This window comes from Sminthopsis crassicaudata, chromosome 1, assembly GCF_048593235.1.
Source record: "Sminthopsis crassicaudata isolate SCR6 chromosome 1, ASM4859323v1, whole genome shotgun sequence".
Classification (NCBI taxonomy): Eukaryota; Metazoa; Chordata; class Mammalia; order Dasyuromorphia; family Dasyuridae; genus Sminthopsis; species Sminthopsis crassicaudata.
In genome coordinates, this window is record NC_133617.1 from 55,822,376 (window position 1) to 55,843,526 (window position 21,151).

Below are 21,151 nucleotides of genomic sequence, written 5' to 3' on the forward strand. Positions count from 1 at the left end.
CCCCCCCCCCCAGTCAACAGCTTCACTTTTCCTAGTTGGATTGTCTTTTGTTGGTTTGTTACCATTCACTTCTCAATATGCTGAAATCTATTATCCAACCTAAATACAAGTACTCTCTAAAGTTACTAAATCCACAGCCATCTGTCATGGAATTAACTAAACCCCCCATGTTATACCTGTTGGAATAGCTGAGCTTTTCCCACTTGGATAGATTCTGGGATCTCTGTACACTTGTGCCCCAGTCTTCTTCCTTTACTTGGGTAGCACTTGACATTGCTGACCACCTTCCTCTGAATACTCTCTCTTCTCTCGGTTTTCTTGACACTGTTGTCTCACCTTGATTCTCTTCCTACTACTTCTTACTTACTGTCTGACTGCTCCTCAGTCCCATTTATTGGATCATTATCCATGCTAACTGTGGGTATACTCCAAAATCTCTCCTAGGACCTCTTCTCTTCTCTCTCTACACTTTTTCACCACCTCCAATGGGTTTAATTATCTTCCTTATGCAGATAACTCCCAGATCTACATTTTCAGTTACAGTCTCTCTCATGAGCTGTAATCTAGCATCCCCAACTGCCTATTAAACACTTTAAAGCAAATGTTTCTCAAATTCAACATGTGTGAAATAGAACTGATCCTACATCCAATCGTCATTCTAACTTACACATTTCTGTGAAGACATTACCATCCTTCAAGTTATCACCCAAATTCATGAGTATTTATCAGCATATTCCTCAACCATTAACTCTCCCACATTCCTAGTTCGGGAACAGTTTCCAGTCTCTATTTCACCTCCACAGCATCTCTGGTATTTGTCTCTTTATCTCCACTCCCATAGTCACCACCCTAGTTTAGGTCCTCACCAGCTCATCATCTTCAAAGCTCAGGCACATACACGGGCAAACACGAGACTTTAATCCAATCCCTCCACTCCATCAGCTAGTGCCTCTCCCCTCCAAAAAAATTGAGTTGTATTTGGCTTGTGAATATTTTATATTTGCTTCTGTATGTGTGTGTGAATAGAATGTAAGCTTCTTGAGAGCAGGAACTGCCTTGTTCTTTGTGTGCCTACCATCTATCTCAGTGCTTAGAATGCAGTAGGTGCTTAATGGATGCTTGTTGATTGATTAATTGATCACCCTGTCTTTTCCTTGTTTCACCCAAGATTAGACCTATAGTCACAGAATCATAGGATTTAGAATTGGGTCCAAACCCTCACTGTACAGATGGGGAAACTGAGGTCCACAGAGTGAAATGTCTTCTGTAAGTGAGTGGGTGAATTAAGTCAGGGCCCATGTCTTTCAGAACCAACCTGGAGTTTTCTACACTATACCTATTTCCCAGATTGGTCCAGTGCCTCAGGCTGATGTCTCCTGCTAGCCTGGATGCTCCTGAAAGACTGGAGTCTTTGTTGTAGTTTTTTCCTCCAGAAGAGGAGTCCAGGGCTCCCTCCCCCTCCGGCTTACCTTTCAGTTGCTCCAACAACTCAGTCCGCCCAGACGACACCATTGCTCGAGCTTCTTGCTCCAGCTTCCCTTGAAGGTGCTTCAGCACCTCCTAGGAAGGAAAGCAAACCCCAGCTCAGCCCCGCTCTAGCTTTCAGATTGAGAACTCACTCCTCCTCCCACCTCCCCTATCCTACCACAGGTCCTGGGAGCAAGGAAGATTGCTACCTAGGATTATGGATATTTTACAGATGGAGAAGCTGAGGTCCAGAGAGGAAGGAAGGGACAGTTCTTTCCAAACAGCTGCCTGTGAGTGTGGCAGTTGGAATAAGGATGGGTGTCATAGGGTGGCAATAGCAATGAATTCCATTTTATTATCTTCCCCCCACTTGGGGGGATCTTCGAGGGCTAGAGCCTTGGGCTGAATCTAATGAGATGACATTCTATCGTGACAAGTGTAAAGTGCTGCACACTTAGGTCCAAAAAATCATCTTCACAGGTTCAGAAGGGGATGGAAATGATTAGACAGCTTTTTCTCCTGAAAAAGAGCCTGGGTTTCTAATGGACTGTCCATTTAATCAATAGGAGTCAGCGGTATGGAGCAGCAGCCCCAAAGAGCCTAATATGATCTTGGGATACATTAAGAAAAGCTTTTGGGGAAAAGGCGGTGTTAGTTTCTCTATATTCAGTTTTGTCAGATTATATTTACAATCTTGTACCCATTGCTCAGCTCCCAAAATTGTCCTCAGTGCATCTTATAGCAACCTATGCTTCCTTACCATTCCACCCCCAGACTCACCTCATCTCCCCCCTCAGTTCTTAGTCTTGCTCTTCTACCACCCACCACTCAACTTAATCTGTCTCTACAGCCCTTACATCCTGTGGTCTGCTCCCCCTGTGGGTTCCATATTCCTGTGTCCCTGGATCTTGATGAACCATAGCTCCGGTTCCAAATCCTATGTGACCCCATACCTCACACCCCAAAGTCCCCTAGGTTTTGTGCCCCTTAGCCAGTACCTTCATGTCAGAGGTTTCATTCTCCAGCTTTGACAAATGACTGGAGTTATCCTGGAGTTCTCTCCGAAGGTGAGTGTTCTCCCGGCTCAAGGCCTCCACCTGCCTCACCAGCTGCTCATAGGAAGCTGTTGGGCCTGGACCCGACATCTTTAGTTCCTCCAGCACCTGGGACAGAACCAGGGAGATGCAGATTGAAAACGAGTTTGGGGGTGAGCAGGAACTTTTACCCACCGATGTTCTAGGTAGTCACTGCTCATCTATCAAAAATCAAAGCTGAATGGCATATGATCCCATCCAGTTTCATCAATTAATCCCTCCACACAAGTAAGGAAATAGTAAGAGAACACCTAAGTGTCCAACATGAGCCCACACGGGTAACATCCTTGGATCTGAAAAGAGCAAGCAGATGTGATGGCTGCCCATTGTCTGTGACAGGTGTGACATGGAGAGAGGTCCCTCAGGAGAAGAGCAGAGTGGCCCTTGTGTCCAAAGAAGGAAGGAAACTACAAGCCAGTGAGCTTCACTTGGGCCCCTGGGAGCTCCCTGGGATGGATTGTTAGAGAGATGGTTGACAAATATCTAAAAAGGGAAGCAGTGATTCCAATGAGGCAGCAGGATGTCCCTCAAGAACAGGTCATTCCAGACTAACCTCATTTCCCTTCTTGACAGCATTATGAAATGAAGAGATAAAGGAATATTCTGAGGTTTTCATTTACCTTGATTTTAGCAAAGCTTCTAAAAAAAGTATCTTATAATATTCATTCGGAAGACATTGAAATATACGGCTTATGGAGTCATACATAATTGGTTGAATGGCCAGCCTCAAAATCTAGTCATCTGTGGTTCAATGTCAAGTTGCAGCAGATCTGCAAAGTAGTGCCTGAGGGATCAGCGTGTCTGTTTAACAGTTTCATCAGTGATAAAGGCAAACATGACATGCTTATCCAATTTACAGATGACTCAAAGCTAAGGAGGATAGCTAACACACTGTGACAGAATCAGAATCCAAAACGATCTTCGAGGGCTAGAGCCTTGGGCTGAATCTAATGAGATGACATTCTATCGTGACAAGTGTAAAGTGCTGCATACTTAGGTCCAAAAAATCATCTTCACAGGTTCAGAAGGGGATGGAAATGATTAGACAGCTTTTTTTCCTGAAAAAGATCCTGGGTTTCTAATGGACTGTCCGTTTAATCAATAGGAGTCAGCGGTATGGAGCAGCATCCCAAAAGAGCCTAATATGATCTTGGGATACATTAAGAAAAGCTTTTGGGGAAAAGGCGGTGTTAGTTTCTCTATATTCAGTTTTGTCAGATTCTATTTACAATCCTGTATCCAGTTCTAGTTAGAACACTGGGATTAGAGCCAGGAATACTTGAATTCCAATTTGGCCTCAGATACTTACTAGCTGTGTGACCCAATGGCAAGTCACTTAATATGTTTAATCATTTTCCTCAATTGTAAAATGGAAATAATAATAGCACCTACCTCACAAGATTTGGTAAGGATCAAGAAAACATTTGTAAAAAGCTTTAAACATATAAACAGGTCCTATATAAGTGATTATTCACTTTCCTTCTCCCCCTTCTATGAACTACAGAGAAAGAGAAGCACATTGGTAATCTAGAATGTCCAGAGGAGGTCAGCCTCTGACCAGAGGGGCAGGGCTATAATAGAGTTAGAGTTTCTATTTAACTGGCACAGTCCTCTTCCAATTTCCCACCAGTTATACTGCTTTTGGACTTTTTTCATCATGCCCCCTTGCCTGCTATCTCCGACTTGCTCTCCGTTCCTCCCTTTTCCAGCTCTCTTTTCATGTGTTATCTTCTTTTATTAGACTATAAACTCCTTGAATATAGGACTATCTTTGTTTTTATTTGTATTTGTTTCTCCAGCACTTCACACAGTGCCTGGCACATGATAGGTGCTTAGTAGATATTTCTTTTTGTTTATAGACATAAAATAATTTATTTGTAAGTGCTTATCCTCTAAATCTGTTTCCACAAATTCCAAAACCCCTAACACTCTGTATATGTAAAAAAAAAATTGGCCAACATTAGGTAGCATTATACAGAACAGGAAAAAAAAATCCTGTAAAGACAAATACTGATGGATGTTGGAATATTGTGCAAGAGAAGAAAAATATTCAAGAAATAATTTCATGTAAATATTTCTTGAATGACTAATAGATTGATGAAGGACCTTGAGTCTATATTGTATGAGCATAAGTTGACAGAACTGGGGAAACTGGGAAAAACAAGAACTAGAGAAAAGAAGACTCAGGAAGAAGAGAAGTCTGTCTTCAACTAATCTGACTTCAGAACTCACCTCTCAAGTGAAAATGCTCTCTCCAAAGATATCAGTGGTTTCAAATCCAACAGCCTTTTTCTCAATCCTCAACCTTTTTGACCTTTTTGCAACACAAAATACTATGAATCAACCTCCTCTCCTGGATATTATCTCCTCTCTGAGTCCTTATGCCTTGACTGTCTTGAGAGGGAAAATGGTGGAGTAGAAATAACAGTGCTTCTTGTTAAACTCCCACTTTTGACACTATCTGTGTTAACTTGGGACACATCACAATCTCCCTGGGGCTCAGTGCCTTTAACTGTAAAAAGATGGGATTGAATTAAGTGGATCTTCCTATCTGCCTGATAGCTCCTTCCCAAGCTCTTTGCTGGTTCAGCATCTGCCTCCTGACCATGGATATAGCCCAAAGCTCTGTCTTGAGAGTTCTTTTCTCTCTACACTTTCTATGGTAATCTTTTCAGCTGTGGTGGACTTAGTTGTCATCTCTATGCAAATAACTCAGAGACTGATTGTAAAAATTTCAGTGTGAAGATTTACACCCAGAAATCAGCAAACACTACAAATCAGGACTTGATTTATAGTTTTATTTCTAGACTCAAGTATAGAAAGAAATGTAAATAATGTGGATTAAACTCAAAAGACTATTGTACATTGTCCCTCCCAGAGAACTGATAGCTACACATTTATCAGAGTTTTATCTATAGTGAATATTTCCAACTGGATGTGCTAGGGGCATCTCAAACAAGAACTTACTCTTCTCCCGCAAACCCACTTTTCTTTTGAACTTCCCTATTTCCAAGGCATTAGCATTGTTCAAGTCAGCTCGGTTCATAACCTCAGAGCCATCCTTAGTTCTCTCCACCTTCCAGAATCAACTGGTTGTCAACTGCTTTTATAACGGAGCAGCTAAGTGTCACGTCGGCTAGAGTATTGGGCTTGAAATCCGGAAGATTCATTTTGATGAACTCAAATCTGGCCTGATACTAGTTATGGTCCTGCTTGCCTCAGTTTTCTCATCTGTAAAATGAGCTGCAGAAGGAAAGGGCAAAGTACTCTAGTATCTCTTCCAAGAAAACCCCAAATGAAGTCACGATGATTCAGACATGATTGAAAAAGACTGAACAACAACAACCTCTATAGCATCTTTGCTGTCTATTCCCTTCTCTCCACTCACATAGCCATCACCCTCTTCGGGACACTATCTTCTCTTTGAGTTCTTATGACACAGATCTTTCTTGTTTGTGCCAAGAGACACAGGAAGGCACAGCAGAAAGAGCTTTGAGTCTGGAGTCAAAGGACCTGGGTTCAGATTTTCCCTTTGAAACAAACCTGTGACTTAGGGCATATCACTTAACCTCCCTGAATCTTGTTATCTCTTGCCTGGACTATATTGCAGTAGCCTCCTAGTAGTCCTCCTGCCTCCAGTCTCTTCCCCATTGTAACTGACTCTCCATTCATCTGCCAAAGCTGAGATCTAACCATCCTACTTCCCTACTCAATAAATTCTAAAGATTTTCTATTACATCTTGGATTAAAAACACATTTTTAAAAATTTAATATTTATTTATATTTATTTAAAGCCCTCCATAACCTGACTCCAACCAAATTCTAGGGGTTTATCATCACTCACTCATCATAAATTCTTTGGTCTAGCTGTGCTGCCATTCTTGTGGTCCTGCATCTCCCTCCTCCGGACCTTTGACCAGGTTGTCTGCCATGCTCAAAAAGCACTACCTCCACACTCTTCTTTCTTTCATAGTTACCACCTCCTACTTGGAGCTTCTCCAGATGCCCTAGTTTCTCCTGCCACCTCCTGCTTCAAATTACTTTTTTAGAAAATATACATATTTTTAATTTGTTAATTAATTTGTTTATTTTATATAATAGCATTTTATTTTTCCTGATACATTACAAGAAAGTTTTTAGCATTCATTTTTATAATATTTTGAGTTCTATAGGAGATCATTATACACTTCAACAATGATACTGTATGAGGATGTATTCTGATGGAAGTGGATATCTTCAACATAGAGAAGAGCTAATCCAATTCCAATTGATCAATGATGGACAGAATCAGCTACATCCAGAGAAGGAACACTGGGAAATGAGTGTAAACTGTGAGCATTTTTTTGTTGTTGTTTTTCTTCCCAGATTATTTTTACCTTCCAAATACAATTCTTCCTTTGCAACAACAACAACAAAATGCGGTTCTGCACATATATATTGTACCTAGGATATACTATAAGATATTTAATATGTATGGGAATGTCTGCCATCTAGGGGAGGGGGTGGAGGGAAGGAGGGAAAAAATTCGGAACAGAAGGGAGTACAACAGATAATGTTGTAAAAAAAATACCTATGCATATGTACTGTCAAAAAATGTTATAATTATAAAACTAATAAAAAATAAAAAAATAAAAAAAAATATTTTGAGTTCTAAATTTTCTCCCTTCCCTCCCCTTTTCCTAAGAAGGCAGTTTGATCTAATCTTGCATACATGTTTTATATATTTATATAATGTTATCTCTATTGATAGAATGTAAACTCCTCTGGGAAGGATTTGTTTTGTTTTTATTTGTGTTACCAGTAATTGGAACAGTATCTTGCATACAGTAGTCACTCAATAAAAGCTTGTTTGTTGGTTGAAATATTTGGAGGTTATGTGGAAGTTTTTTCCATATGACTTTAGAGAACAGATTTAGGAACAATAGGTAGAAATTGGGCCAGCTGGATGGTGAAGTAGATAGAGCGCTGACTCTGGAGTCAGAAAGACCTGACTTGAAATTGGGCCTCAGACACTTAACACTTACTACCTTGTGTGACCTTGGCCAAGTCACTTAATCCTAACTGTTGAAGGAAGAAAGGAAGGGAAGAAGGAAGGAAGGGAGGGAGGGGGGAGAGAGGAAAAAAGGGAAGGGGGGGGAAAGGGGAAGGAAGGAGGAAAAGAAGAAAAGAAAGAGGGAAGAATGGAGGGAGGGAAAGAGGGAGGAAAGGAAGAAAGGAAAGAGGGAAGGAGGGAAAGAGGGAAAGAGAGGAGGGAAGGTAGGAGGGAAAGAAGAAGGAATAAAGAAGGAGAGAAAGGAAGGGAGGGAAAAAGAAAAGCAGGAAGGAAGGAAAGAAAGAAGAAAGGAAGGAAGAAGGGAAGAAAAGAGGCAGAGAAGAAGGGAAGGAAGGAAAAAAGGAAGGAGGGAAGGAAGGAAAGAAGAAAAGAAAGAAGAAAGGGAGGGAAGGAGAGGAGGAAAGGAAAGAGGGAGGGAGGAAGGAAGGAAGCATGGATGGAAGGAAAGAAAATAGGTGGAAGCTGAAAAAATGCTTGATTCAAGGACAAACTTCCTCAGGATTTGGGCCATCTCCCACATCTCTCCGATGCTGGATGGCCGCTTATTGGGCATATTTCTGTGGAGACGCCTTTTAGATATGGTTTGTAAATAAATGACCTCAGAGGTCCTTCTGATGCTACAATTCTTTGATTCTTTTGATTTTCTCATAGCCACTGGCCTGGGAGAGGATCGGGGACAATCAGGAAGGCTGGGGATTCGGGGCTGACAGCCTCCAGGGGTCCCCACTGGAAGGGCAGCTTGGCTTGGGGCAGCAAGGAAGGAGAGTAGGGGACGGACGCTTAGCAGCCAGAGATGGGCAACCTGACAGATGCACGGCCCAATAATCTGACAGGTGGGCAGCCCCACGGTGCTGGCGGACAGATGGCCCGTGATCCCCATGGGGAGCAGTGGCCTTGGAGTCCAGCTGCCCCCTTAAGCCCAGAACTTCTGCCGTGGTCATTCTGGCCCAAGGCCAGCGTAGCCTTGCCCACACCTGCCCCCGCCCCGGCCCATCCTTTGTTCCCTTCGGGTTCCTCCGTTCCTTATTGTTCTCCCCCCTCTTTGTTTTCATTCAGGGCTCCCTTTCCTCATTCTCCCAGAAGATTGCCACCCCTTCTCCCGCTCTTCTCCCTCTGACCCCATTCTCCCTCTCACTGGTTCCTTTCTTCCTCATTTATGGCTTTTTTTCTCTTGCTGTCATCGGTCTCGGTAGCTCTTTGTCAGTCCCCATTCCTTTCTGTTTCTCGGTGTCCATCTCAGCGTGTGTGTGTGTGTGTGTGTGTGTGTGTGTGTGTGTGTGTGTGTGTGTGTGTGCGCTCGCGTGTGCGCACGTTCCCCATCTGGGTTTCTCTGTTCCCTGCCTCTCTCTCCCATTTTACCCCTGTTTCTGTCCCTTCTTCCCCATCGGTCTCATCTCCCGCCTCTGCCTTTCAGCCTTCTCCTGTCCTCTTTGAGTTCCCCTTCCCGGGTCCCCTAAGCTCCTTCTCCCTCCATGGCTCTGACTCCATCTCCATCTCCCTCTTTGTTCCCGCTACATTTTCTCCCTGCCTTTGTTTTCGGCTCCCAGTGACAAGGGGAACTCTCCGATTCTCCTCCCTTCCCCCCGCAGCCCTGCCCCAGCCAGTGAAGCTCAATCTGGGCTTAGTTCACAAGGGCCTTCCTTACCTGGGACTCAGCCTGGCTCCTCTGGGTCCCCGGGGCCCATGGCCTCCCACCCCCACGAGTCGCCCAACCAATCAGTCCTCAGACACTCAAGACTGCCTCCTCATGCTGGACCCATGCAAAGTGGCCTGGATCTGGAGTCTCTGAATGCCCAAATACCTCAGCGGCCATGGCTGAACCAAAACCCCCTTTGGGCATCTCAGGCAGCTTCTATTTGAAGCCCTCCAAGGAGGGGAAGCCTAACAACTCCAGAGATCTCCACTCCTGGTTAACTGTCATCATTGGGAAGTTAGGTGACCTGTTCAAGTTTGGGCCCTAACATTCCCTAGCTGTATGACTGGGCAAATCATTACCTCCTCCCCGTGCCTCAGTTTCCCTATATGTAACATAAGGACATTCACAGGATGTTGTTCAGAAAGGTCTTTGTAAATTCAAGGTGCTAGGAAGCTACTTCTATTTTCAATAATTGGCAACAAACAGCTTTCATTCCATGGACACTTAAAGGCCCCCAAAGTTCTTTCTTCACACTAGCTCCATGAGATAATCAAAGAACAAGCATTTATTAAGCACCTTCCACTATATTCCAGGGACTAAGCACTGGGGTCATAAAAACAAAAGTATGGCTCCTGTCCTCAGAAAGTTTACAATCTGATAAATATAAGAGAGAGAGAAGGATAAATGGAAGGTAATTTCCGAGGGGAGACTCTAATAACTGAAGGGGCCCAAAACATTCTTACTGAAAGCTGGGATCTGAAGTGTGTCTGCAGGGAAAGTGGTGATAGGGTAAAGAAGTGAGGAGGGAAGGCATGCTGGGCCAGTGCAAGGGTGCAAGGATTAGAAGCTACATTTTAGAGAAGGGAGAACAGAAGCCCAAAGGAATGGGAATGACTTGTTTAAGGTCACACAGCTGTCAGAGCTGGATTTAAATTCAGGCCTTCTGCCTCTGGGCTCAGTGCCCTTTATACTGGCTGTTAAAGCATTTTGTTAGCCCCATGCAACTCACAGTTTAGGAGTAGGAACAAAATAAGACAAAGGTGCACATGCATGTAATGTCAGGTAGGATGAGGTCTGAGAGGAAACAGACAGAGAAAGTGAGACAGACAGACAGAGGAGAAAAAGAGGGAGAGGTGTGGGGGGAGAGAGAAAGAAGGGGGAGAGACAAGAAGAGCCAGAGAAAGAATGAGCAAGTGAAAGACAGAAGAGACAAAAACTGAAAGAGATAGAGATGGAAAGCGAGAGGAGATAGAGAGGACTGGAAGGGAGGGAAGGAGCGAGACAGGAATAGCCAGAGAAAGAATGAACCAGTGAGTAAACAAGAGACAGAGGAGACAGAAACTGAAAGAGACAGAGAGATATAGAAAAGAGAGAGGGGAGAGATGGAGAGGACTAGGAGAGGAGAGAGAGGAAGAGCCAGGGAAAGAATGAGTAAGTGAGTGAGTGAGAGACAGAAGAAACAGAAACTGAAAGAGATAGAGAGAAACAGAGAAAGGAGAGGAGAGGACTGGAAGGGAGGGAAGGAGAGAGACAGAAAGGAGAGAGAAAAGAGAGAGAGGAGGGTGGGAGAGAAAAGATCAAGGAGACTTTCTGGAAGAGGTGGCTAGCCTTGAGCCTCCAGAAAAATGTTAGAGGAGGTGCTGCGGTGTATGGATCATTGGGCCTGGATTAAGGATGATCTGAATTCAAATCTGCTCTCTGACACTTTTTGTGTGACCCAGGACAAACTGTTTAATCTCTTTCTGCCTCAGTTTTCTCAGTGAAAAATGGGGTAATACAGAACCAGCCTCCCAGGGTTGTTGTGAGGATCAAATGGATAATATTCATAAAGTGCTTAGCAGGGTGCCTGGCTCATAAAGAACTATTATTAAGGAGGAATGGTCCAGGTGGAGGTAAGAGTAACCAAGTGATACACAGAGGCAAGAACGGGTCAGGTCGGGGGGTGGGAGCAGTGGGGTCCAGACTAGGTGCTCAGAGTTCACAGCAATTGAAGGCTTTTGTCTCCCCTTCTTCCAGATCTCAGTGGGTTCCCTGAGCCCACTCTGGCTTCACTGGGACAGCAGGATAAACTGTCCTCAGGCCTCAGACCATGAAGGAGGCACTGAAGCAGCCCCTGGCTGGGCAGAGTCAGCTCATGCTCCCGTGATAAGATCATTAGGGTTCATTCTGAGCCTTATCTCATGTCTCTTGAGGTCAAAGATTCAACCTAAGGCCAGTGAACAAAGCACAGCTCACCGGCCTCCATGGGACACAGGCTTCTATAGACCAGATTCAAGAATCTTTTTTTTTTTTTTTTTTTTTTTAATTTTCAAGAGGCTTCTTTTTCTTTCATAAGCTCCCTAAGAACTCCCAGCTCCTGGGCCTCTCTGGGCACACTCTGCAGCTCAAGATTTAGACATGTCCAGCTGGCTCTGTCCCCTACCCTGAGCAAGAGCCACTCCCACTGCTAGCTGCTTGTTTAGCTTCATTGATTGTCCAGCCCAGGCTTTGATTTCCAGTCTTAGCGCAAGGCCTTGGGAGCCTTCCAGCCTTCATCCCGCTGACACAGGTTTTGGAGAGGGAACCTTCGTCTCTCCTGCTCCCCAAACCTTCCACCCATTCCTGCTCTTCACCCAACTTAGGGGCTATCACCAGAGCCAACACAATCTTAGTCAACAAGCACGATTAAGCACCTAATATGAGCAAGGCTTTACCTGAGGGCAAGAAGTATCCCAAAGACTGGTGACTCCTTCCACAGTCTCCCCACCCATATCTCTCACATCCAGCTTCCACCAGTTTGAATGAAGTAGCATCATGCTTTGGGATGCCTCTAGAGAGATCCCCACCCACAGATAGAGAAGGGAGAAGTTATCAGTCTTCCAACACAAAATGAGAACTCAGCAGTAAGTGGACAGGAAGACAGGCTGGAGGTGCCCTGGGGCAAGAAAAGTGCTGGGGATGTCCGGTAAGAAAGGTGTGTGTGTGTGTGTGTGTGTGTGTGTGTGTGTGATAAGTCTTTGCCTTTTGGTTCTGTGAAGGCACAGATTCTCATCTCCTGGTGCCTCAGTTTCTCTATCAGCACAATGGGTAAAAAAGGTCTTTGGATCCATTTAGGTTCTGAAAGCAAGTATTGGAGAGATAGAGATGAAATGTGTGTGTGTGTCAGCGTATGTCCATTTCCATCCAATCGCTATGTGTTTCCTTCCAGGTATGTATGAGCTCCATCTGTGTGCAGGTGTGCATGAACTGTGTGTATATCCATGCAGATGTGCATGGATCGTGTGTGTGACAAAGGCATGACAGACACAGTGACAAAGGCAGGGACAGTGACATAGGCAGAAACAGAGACAAACAGAGACAGAGACAGAGACAGTAGCAAGAGACAGATAAATGAAGGGTCTCCGCTTACTTCACTCGCCGGGTCGCCTGTGGCTGCCTCAGTCTCTCTGAGCTCATCCCAAGGATGGCGAAGAAGGGGCAGAGCCAGGCCTAGGGCCAGCTGCCAATGAATAGCCCAAAATCTCACGTCCTGGTCCCGAGCTCCAAGCCCTGAAGCCAAGCAACGGAACTCGGAGCTGAATGGTGTGTTCCCTGGGGCCAGCAGCTCTGTTGTAGGCTCAGCCCGGAAACAAAGCCCTGCTCAGGGCCTGGGCTTGGGGCCGATCAGTCTGTCAGCCACATCCCCAGCACTGGATGAAATCTCAGCAGAGAGGGGAGGAGGGATGCGGGGATGCTGCTTGCCGGCAGCCAATGGCGGACCCGAGAAGACTGTCTGGCACCATGGCAACAGCCAATAGCAGCTCTGGGGAGGGGGGATCTACCCCACCATTCCCACCATCATCAGAAGCCACTGCTCCCTCTGTTCTGGGTACTATGGCCCCGCTTCTGTGAGTCTGATGGTGGTACTAGCTCTGAGACCTGCCTGGGGACCGGGGAGAGGAGGAACAGCAACAATGGTGAACTATTAATTTGCAGATAAAGAATCCCCTTGTAAGAGTGTTGGTACTGGGGACCACTACATACTCCTTTAGCAAAATGGATTCACAGAATGACACTTAGAGTAAGAGATTCACAGACTCAAAATCTTAAAATCAGAGAAACATAAAATAAAAATCTTAGATTATCAGCTTAGAAGGCAGAGAATCTTAAGAGGCATAAGAACATCGAATCATAGATTTGAAAACCATATTCTTAAAATCATAGAATAAAGTTTAAGATTCACAGAACCGTAGAGTCTTCAAATTTTAGGTTTTTAGAATGAAACATTTACAGAAGGATAGAATTATAAGAGGTTAGAGTCATAAAATGTTAGAATCACAGAATCTTACAAAAAAACCTTATAATTTTAAGATTTTATGAGTAAGAAGGGATCTAACCTTCCATCTATTAAAGGTTTTCTAAGGCTGGATAGGGAAGTCAAAAAATTTAGAATTATACCCACATTATCTGACTCTAGGTTCTAAGTGAACATGTTGGATTATGATAGAATTTATAAAAGATAACAAGAGAAAATAATCTGGTGGTTTTCCATGGATTAGGAAAGCTGGAGTTCCCTATTTTCAAAGACCCTTCCTCACCTGATCCCCATTACACCAGGGATTCTTCTGCTTTGAACTCCAGGGAAGCTTCAGGAGTGGAATCAACTAAGTAAATAGGCTAGAGAGTCCCAAGAGCAGGGATTAAGACCTTCTAGTTTCTGTGTTCCAATAATCAGCCTTTGAGCCCCCTCCTTTTACAGATGAATCTCAGAATCAGAGGCAGAGATGGGACTTGAATACAGGTCTCTTGATTCTCAAGTCTGGGTCCTTTTACCAATTTCCTCTTAAAATGCACAAATGTGTCCCTACTCTCCTTAGCTAAAGAGAGTTTTGGGTGTTTGGAAAGTGGTGTTATATGGAATTGTACGAGAATATTCCCAAATTCTCTTTCAAGATCTTGTTGCTCTGTCTGTCTCCCAAATTCTCCCCTTTGTCTATTCTTGCTCCTTTAGACCATAGGGTAACAGTTCTGCCTTCATTCTGACAAACTAAAATATCTCCCAGTTTCTTGAATATTTCTCTAAACATGTGCACACACAGGCACAAAACAAAAACAAAATAGGCATATGTCTATACATCCACACAGAACGAAACAAACACACATCAGAGTGAGTTCACAGGACACAAGACAAACTTCTATATTGGCCAGAACGTGTCTGGGGTCTAGGTAATTTTCTGATCAATGACACCCACACATGAAGCAGCCCCATCAACTCAGCATATAAGGTCAGCCATGGAAAATAGAGCTCAACGATTGATCTCCAAAACCAGAGTCAAAGATTGAAGTCAAATGTCAACTTCAAAGATTGATCTTAAAAAGCCAATTTCAAAGATTAGAAGTCATGGAGCCTAAAGATCAGAATCCTAAGATTTCATTGAAGCTAGGGAGGACTTGAGATATTATCAAATTCATTCTCCTTTCATTTTATATATAGGGAAACTCGAAGCCCCAGAGAGAGAGAAGAAACATATCAAAGGTCAAACAGATAGTATCAGAATTGGAACACACTTCTGTCTCCTGACTTTGTTTGAGGTTAATTCCAACACACCACAGTACTTCTCCTCGAGGGCAGACCTCAAAGATCCTAGTTCTTGTTGACTCCTCCTGAAGTCTTTGTCTCTAACTGAATTGAAAAGCCTTTAAAATCCATCCCCCAGTCTCAACCCCCAACCCATTGTGATGAGCAAAGTGATGGGTTGATGGGAATAAACATTTTCTGACAGATGCCACCTCCCAGCACATCCATCATGTCTGAGGCTCATATATGAGCCACCTGGGGCTGTTTGAGGGATTAATGAATCTGAAACCAGTCACCCTCTCACTTCACTTGGGAGGAATGACACATTGACCAGGACCTCCCAAAGGGGCCCTTGATGCCTCAGTTATTTCCTCCCTGCTGTTCCTTTTCCCAGATTTTCCCATGGCCAGAATGGGCAGCCTAAAGAAGCACTGGACTGGGACTTATCTCCAGATCTGCCATCAATTCATAGTATGATTTTGGACAAGTCGTATCTTCTCTCTTAGCCTCAATTTCCCTGTCTGTAAGCTAAGGAGGACTGGACCAAAATTGTCCCCTAAGATCCGATCAAATCATGAAATTCCATCTTCTGAAATCCCTCTCAGCTTTAAAGTCCCCTCTTATTCATTCATTTATTCAACAAGCTCTGATTCCCTATGTTCTAAGATCTCCAGTCCCTTCTAATTATGAAATTTTTCTATTATAATGCTGACCATTATTTCTATAGAAATATAAAATTTACTAAATGTTTTCTCTAACAATCTTTTGAAATGTATATTGTTATTCCCATTTTGCACATAAGGAAACAAGCCTGGAGAAAGGCTATGATCATACAGTGGGTGGAAAAATAAGATTTTTTTTTATTTTTGAGAAATAGTATTTAAATCCAGATTTTCTGATCCAAGTTCGTTCTTCTCCATGTTCTTTCCATATGATATTGTACATCTTGAGACTTTTATCCAGCATTGAACTTCTCTGCTTTATATCCTAAGGATTCTTTCATTTCTGGCATTTTATGTTCTAAGGCTACCGCTACTTATGATAATTTATAATCTATATTCTAAGGGTCATTTCTAACTCTAATAGTCTATGTTCTATTTTCTGACAGATTCTCCACAGATCTGATTTTCTCTGTCCAAAAGTCTTGTGCATCTCTGACATTCTATAATCTATTAGCCTATAATTTCAGGATTCCAGCTGAATGGGAAGAGATCAGCACCGTGGACAGAGCCTCGGAGGTTCCCCAGTCCTGACTGAGAAGTCCATTTTTGATCTATGCTTTCTTTCACAATATGACTTTTATTGAAATGGTTTACATAACTTCACATGTGGTTTCTTAATGGGGGTTGGGAGTATGGATTAGGAAAAGAATCTGAAACTCAAAAAATTTAAAAACAAATGTAAAAAAAGTTTTAATTTTAACTGGGAGAAATATTTATTTAATTAATTAATTAAAAAAGAAATATTCATTTTTTCAACTCTGATGGATTTCTGATCTCATATCATGTGGGTTCTCCCTTCAATAACGCAAATAACAGCCCACCCACGCACGCCTTTTCATCTGATTCAATGTCAGTTTTATCTTGTTTATTTGTCTCCTAGCTGTGTTATACAAGCAGGAGCTTTTCTCTGTAGTCAGTCTATGAGTCTTTTTCAGAGGGAGATTGAGAGCTGGAAGGATCCTCAGAGGTCCCTGAGTCCAAGTGAGGCCTAGAGAAGACGTATGTCCAAAGCTATGCAGGTAGAAAATGACAGAAGTGGGATCCCTGACTCCAAAACCCACGTTCTTTCTTCTTTATTGTAGGTACAATAAGTTGTTTACTGAGAAACAATTCAAGAAATATTCAATAAGTGCAGCTAGGTGGCAGAATGGATAGTGTGCTGGGCCTGGAATTAGAAAGACCTGAGTTCAAATTCTACCTGTCACTTACTACCTATGTGACCCAAAGAAAATCAATTAAGTTCTCTGGGTTCCAGTCTCCTCATTTGTAAAGTGAAGAGGATGGAATGAGGGCTCCTATCAGTTGTGTTACCTGGCCCAGTCACTTAACCTCTACCTGTTTCCTCAGCTGTAAAAATGTAGGACATAATAGCACTTACCTTTCAGGTTGTTGTGAGGAGCAAATGGAATAGTATTTGTAAAACACTTAGCATGGTGTCTGGTATATAGTAGACAGTAGATAAATGCTTCTTTCTCTTCCCTTCCCCTTCCTCTGCTTTCTTTCTCCCATGTGCCAGACACTGTGTGAGGTGCTAGTGGTACACACTATACACACAGTCTATACATATATTTTACATATTCATACTCACATATGCACACACACACACACACACACACACACACACACTCCAACCCTACCTGAATAATTTACATCCTCTTGGGAAGAACATTGACCAAGTATACACATCCAGAGCAATAAAGCCCAGAGCCAAACACAATTGGTGGCAGGGAGAGGATGAGAGACGACCAAATAAAAGATGTCTTCCAAATAGACTGAGTGAGAAAATGTCTGACTTGTAATTTAAAAATCTGAGTTCAAATCCTAGCTACACCACTTACTATCTGTGTCATGTAGGAAAGTAACACAATCTCTTTAGGCCTCAGTTTCCCTATTTGTAAAATTGAGGAGCTGGACTCAATAACCTTTAAGATTGCTTCTGGTTAAAATTTTATGAATCCAAGACTTGAGTTCAAATCAGTTTTTAAAATATTTATTAGAAACCTATTATGTGCAAGGCACTACGCTGGGGGTGGAGACACTTTTGCCCTCAAGGAGCATACATTCTACAGGACCTTACTTTTTATCTGCTCTCTGAAGATGGAGGAGAAATTACTGGAGTTTCAGGAGACCAAGGTGTTTGGGACTTATTCAATGAATCTAATCCCTCTCTTGTCTCTAAGCCCAATTTGACTTGAAGTCACAGGTTGAGATCTGAGAGCTGCCCTCTAACAACAAAGCTGAAGAGGAAAATCCTTCCTAGGTTTTCATTGTGGCTGGTTGGCTATAAGACTACTAGAGACTGTGGTTCTTCTGCCCAAATTTTGAGGGGGAAAATGCATTTGCTTGGAAAGAGGACATAGAACATTAGTGTTGGGAAGGCCCTTCCTTAGAACAGTGTCAGAGCTGAGAGAACCTTTAGAACACAGAATGGCAGAGCTGGGAGAGATCTTAGAGCATATAATGTCAAGGCTGGGAGGGCCCTTAGAACCCAGGAGGTCAGGGCTGGGAGAGCCCTTAGAACCCAGGAGGTCAGGGCTGGGAGGGCCCTTAGAACCCAGGAGGTCAGGGCTGGGAGGGCCCTTAGAACCCAGGAGGTCAGGGCTGGGAGGGCCCTTAGAACCCAGGAGGTCAGGGCTGGGAGGGCCCTTAGAACACAGAATGGCTGTGTTGGGAGGGTCTTCAAAACACAGGAGGTCCAAGCTGGGGAATATCTTAAAGGTAGATTACCTAATCTGATGCTGTCACTATCCAGAAAAGAAAATTTAGGTCCCTGCTCATCACAGCTTAACAGAGACTCTAAGACACAAAGTCATCATAAGGGCCACAAGGTAATCCTTGAGGAAAGCCCAGACTTTCCAGGTCAAACAACCTGGACTCAGTTCCTTGCTTTGCTGATTACTATCCTTGTGTATCCAAGTTATATAGCTGCATCTTTCTCCTCTATAAAATGGGCTTGATAACAGTTGCACAGTGTGCCTCTCAGAGGAATGGTGATAATCCAAAGAGATAATCTATTAAAAACACTTTGTAATCCTGAAGCTGCCAGGAAGCCAACAGAGGCAAAAATGAAATACTGGGAGGGTTCAGAGGAGGGAGAGATATGCATCCCTTCTTGAATTGAGAATCAAGATACCCAGATACTAGTCTCTCTCTGCTTCCTCACGGTATGACTTAGGAGAAGGCTATTTGCCTCTCTAGGGCTCAGTTTCCCCATCTAGAATAAGACTAGATGGTCTCTCAGGACTTCCCTCAACTCACACACCACCCTGTCTCACTCTCTGGAGAGAAATAAGAATATTAAAAATGTCTTTTTCTGTCCTAGTTTAAGATGAGTTATCACTCAATGTCCTCCCCTTAAACCGGCTCTCCCTCTAAGGGAAGGAACTGATGGGGAGGAGAAGGTATAGAGGTCCTGGGCTATCCCTGCCCCTGAGACTCAGACTTTCCTCCTACTAGCCCAGTCTACAGCCACCCCCTCCCCCAGAGACCAAAGCATGACTAGCAGGCTACTCCCAGAGACTCCTCCTGTGCTTTCTTCCCACACTGGGCTGTATGACCGAGGGATGGCCCTGGCCTCCCCATGCTGGAGGTACTGAGGGCAGCCAGGATTCAGGAAATAGTATAAGTGGTGTGAGGGGGTAGGAGAAGAAGCCCAATTGCCCAGGGAGATTGAGTAAAATAGGAGGATGTTTTGGAGCTAGTGATGCTTTATAGTCTGGTCTGGTCCTGAGGAAGGAGACACTTTGGAAGGGGAGGGGAGATGTTTCCTCCCTCCACATGCCCCCATAAACCCCTAGCACATCTTCCCACAAGGCAAGGGTCTTGGACTTAGAATCCAAAGACATAGGAAGCAGTTCCCTGGCAACAGTCACCATGGGGACAGGGGCTCCCTTGCCAATTGGCTGGGGAGGTGCCAGGGCCAGGGATGGGGGAGCAGCGAGGGGTGGGTTAGAGGAGGAATGGAGAACCAGGCCTCCTGGGGACAGACTCTCCCACGGCTGGTGCCAGGCTCCGGTGCCAGCCTTTGGTGCCAGCCTCTGGCCTGGAGGAACCAGATGTCCATTCCAGCTCCACCCTAGCACCAAGCCCTGATGAAGCCTCACCTCTGCCGCAGCCTTGTTTTCCTCCCCACCCCCAAAACTTCCCAAGGTAGTAGGGGCTAACAGCATCAGAAAAGGCCAGATAAATCGTTGCAGAAAGACTACACTGAGCTCCAGCCTCCAATCTAGGCCCGAAAGATGGCCCCTTCTTTCTCCCTAAAGCCTTCCCATTACATTGCTCCCCTTAAAATCCTCCCCAAGCCCAATAACCTGAAACTCTACCTTATTGTCCCCCAGAGCTCCTCAAATTATGCCTCCCCACGTTCCGGCGGAACCCCGACCAGTCTCCCTTCCAACTGAGCCCCAAACCAGCTTTTCCTTCCCCGAGGGGTCTCCGGGCCAGGGGATCCGCCCTCTCTCTGTGGGACTCTCACTGCAGCGCCCCCCTCCAGGAAGGTTCTCCCCCCAGTCTGCGCTCCCCGTCAGGTCGGAAGGACACCCTCTGCTCCCTCCGAGGCACCCCTGTTCTCCCCCCCCATCCCGCTCCGTCCCGCCTCCTCCCCCTTCCCCGTGGTCCTTCATCTCCATCCTCTTCCCCCTCCCCATCCCGGGCATCCAAACCTCTGCCCCTTCCTTGTATCCCTCCCTGTGGGCTCAGGCCTGCCCTCCCCCCCAAAGCTCGCCCTTCCCCCTCTGGCGGGGCAGGCAGGAGGAACCCAGCCGCGCTCCCCCGCGGTGACCCCCCCTCCACCCCAGCCCAAGCCTGGCGGCTCCTACCTCGTCCCCGAAGAAGGTGGAATGGAGGAAGGACAGAAACCACAGCAGCCCCATGGAGACTGCATCCTCCGGCGCCTGCCGTGCCCGCCCGCCGGCTGCCCAGGCGCTCCGCCTCCCCGCCGCCCGCCGCAGCCTCCTCCAGTGCAGCCGTGCCTACGCAGGGGCGCCAGAGGGCAGGAGTGGGAGGGAGCAGCCGAGCCCCAGGGTGGGCAGGGCAGGGCCCAGCCCGGGAGCAGCCCCCCGTGCCCCCGCAGGCATCAGTCCGGCCCCCTCCCCTGGCGCTCCCTTCTCCCAGGCACTCCGCCCTCATCCGCCCGTGTGTCTGTCCGTCCGTCGGCCTGCTTCACCGCCCCTTCCTCCTGTCCCATCCCTTTCCTCTATCGTTTGTCCCCCTCAGGGTCCTGCCATGCTCCTGTCTGTCCTACTTTCCATTTGTCTGTTTCTTCCTATCCCTCCCTCACCATCTGTACGCTTTTTTGTCCTGCCCTGTAGTCCTTCTGTCCTCTCTGATTGCCCCTTTCCTACCCCCTCTCCCATTCATCTCCCTGGCCCACCCAGAAGCCTTCTGCCCATCCATCCATCTGTTCCCCACCCCCACCCAGTCTGTCCCCTCTTTTCTCCCTCTGTCCATGTCTTCACCATAGCAGGACAGAGCAAACAGTAGTCACTCAATCTGGGCTCATCCACTAAGAGATCATGAGCAAGAGAAAGAAGGGCCAGACATTCATACACAGTTACAAGGATCCAAAAGGTTCTCGCTATTGGGCTTGGCTGTCATCTGCTTGGTCCACTTGTATTCTCCCTTTCCTCTGAGTTTGGGGAAACT

General features: G+C 45.2%; 1 protein-coding gene across 2 annotated transcripts in view; it reads right to left on the bottom strand.

Moving 5' to 3' along the window:
- The window catches only part of APC2 (APC regulator of WNT signaling pathway 2), a 49,242-nt gene extending 28,810 nt beyond the window's left edge, over window positions 1-20,432 (bottom strand). Inside the window, exons 1-3 of one of the 2 annotated variants that reach the window (XM_074304608.1) lie at window positions 20,326-20,432; window positions 2,466-2,630; window positions 1,470-1,560 (exon numbers count right to left, since the gene is read on the bottom strand). In XM_074304608.1, the coding sequence (XP_074160709.1) occupies window positions 1,470-1,560; window positions 2,466-2,630; window positions 20,326-20,379 (310 nt within the window). In that variant the 5' untranslated portion in view covers window positions 20,380-20,432. Of the gene's footprint in view, window positions 1-1,469; window positions 1,561-2,465; window positions 2,631-12,638; window positions 12,746-20,325 lie in introns of those variants that run through there. The other variant, XM_074304619.1, reaches the window with a different exon arrangement.
- Between the last annotated feature and the right edge of the window lie 719 nt (window positions 20,433-21,151).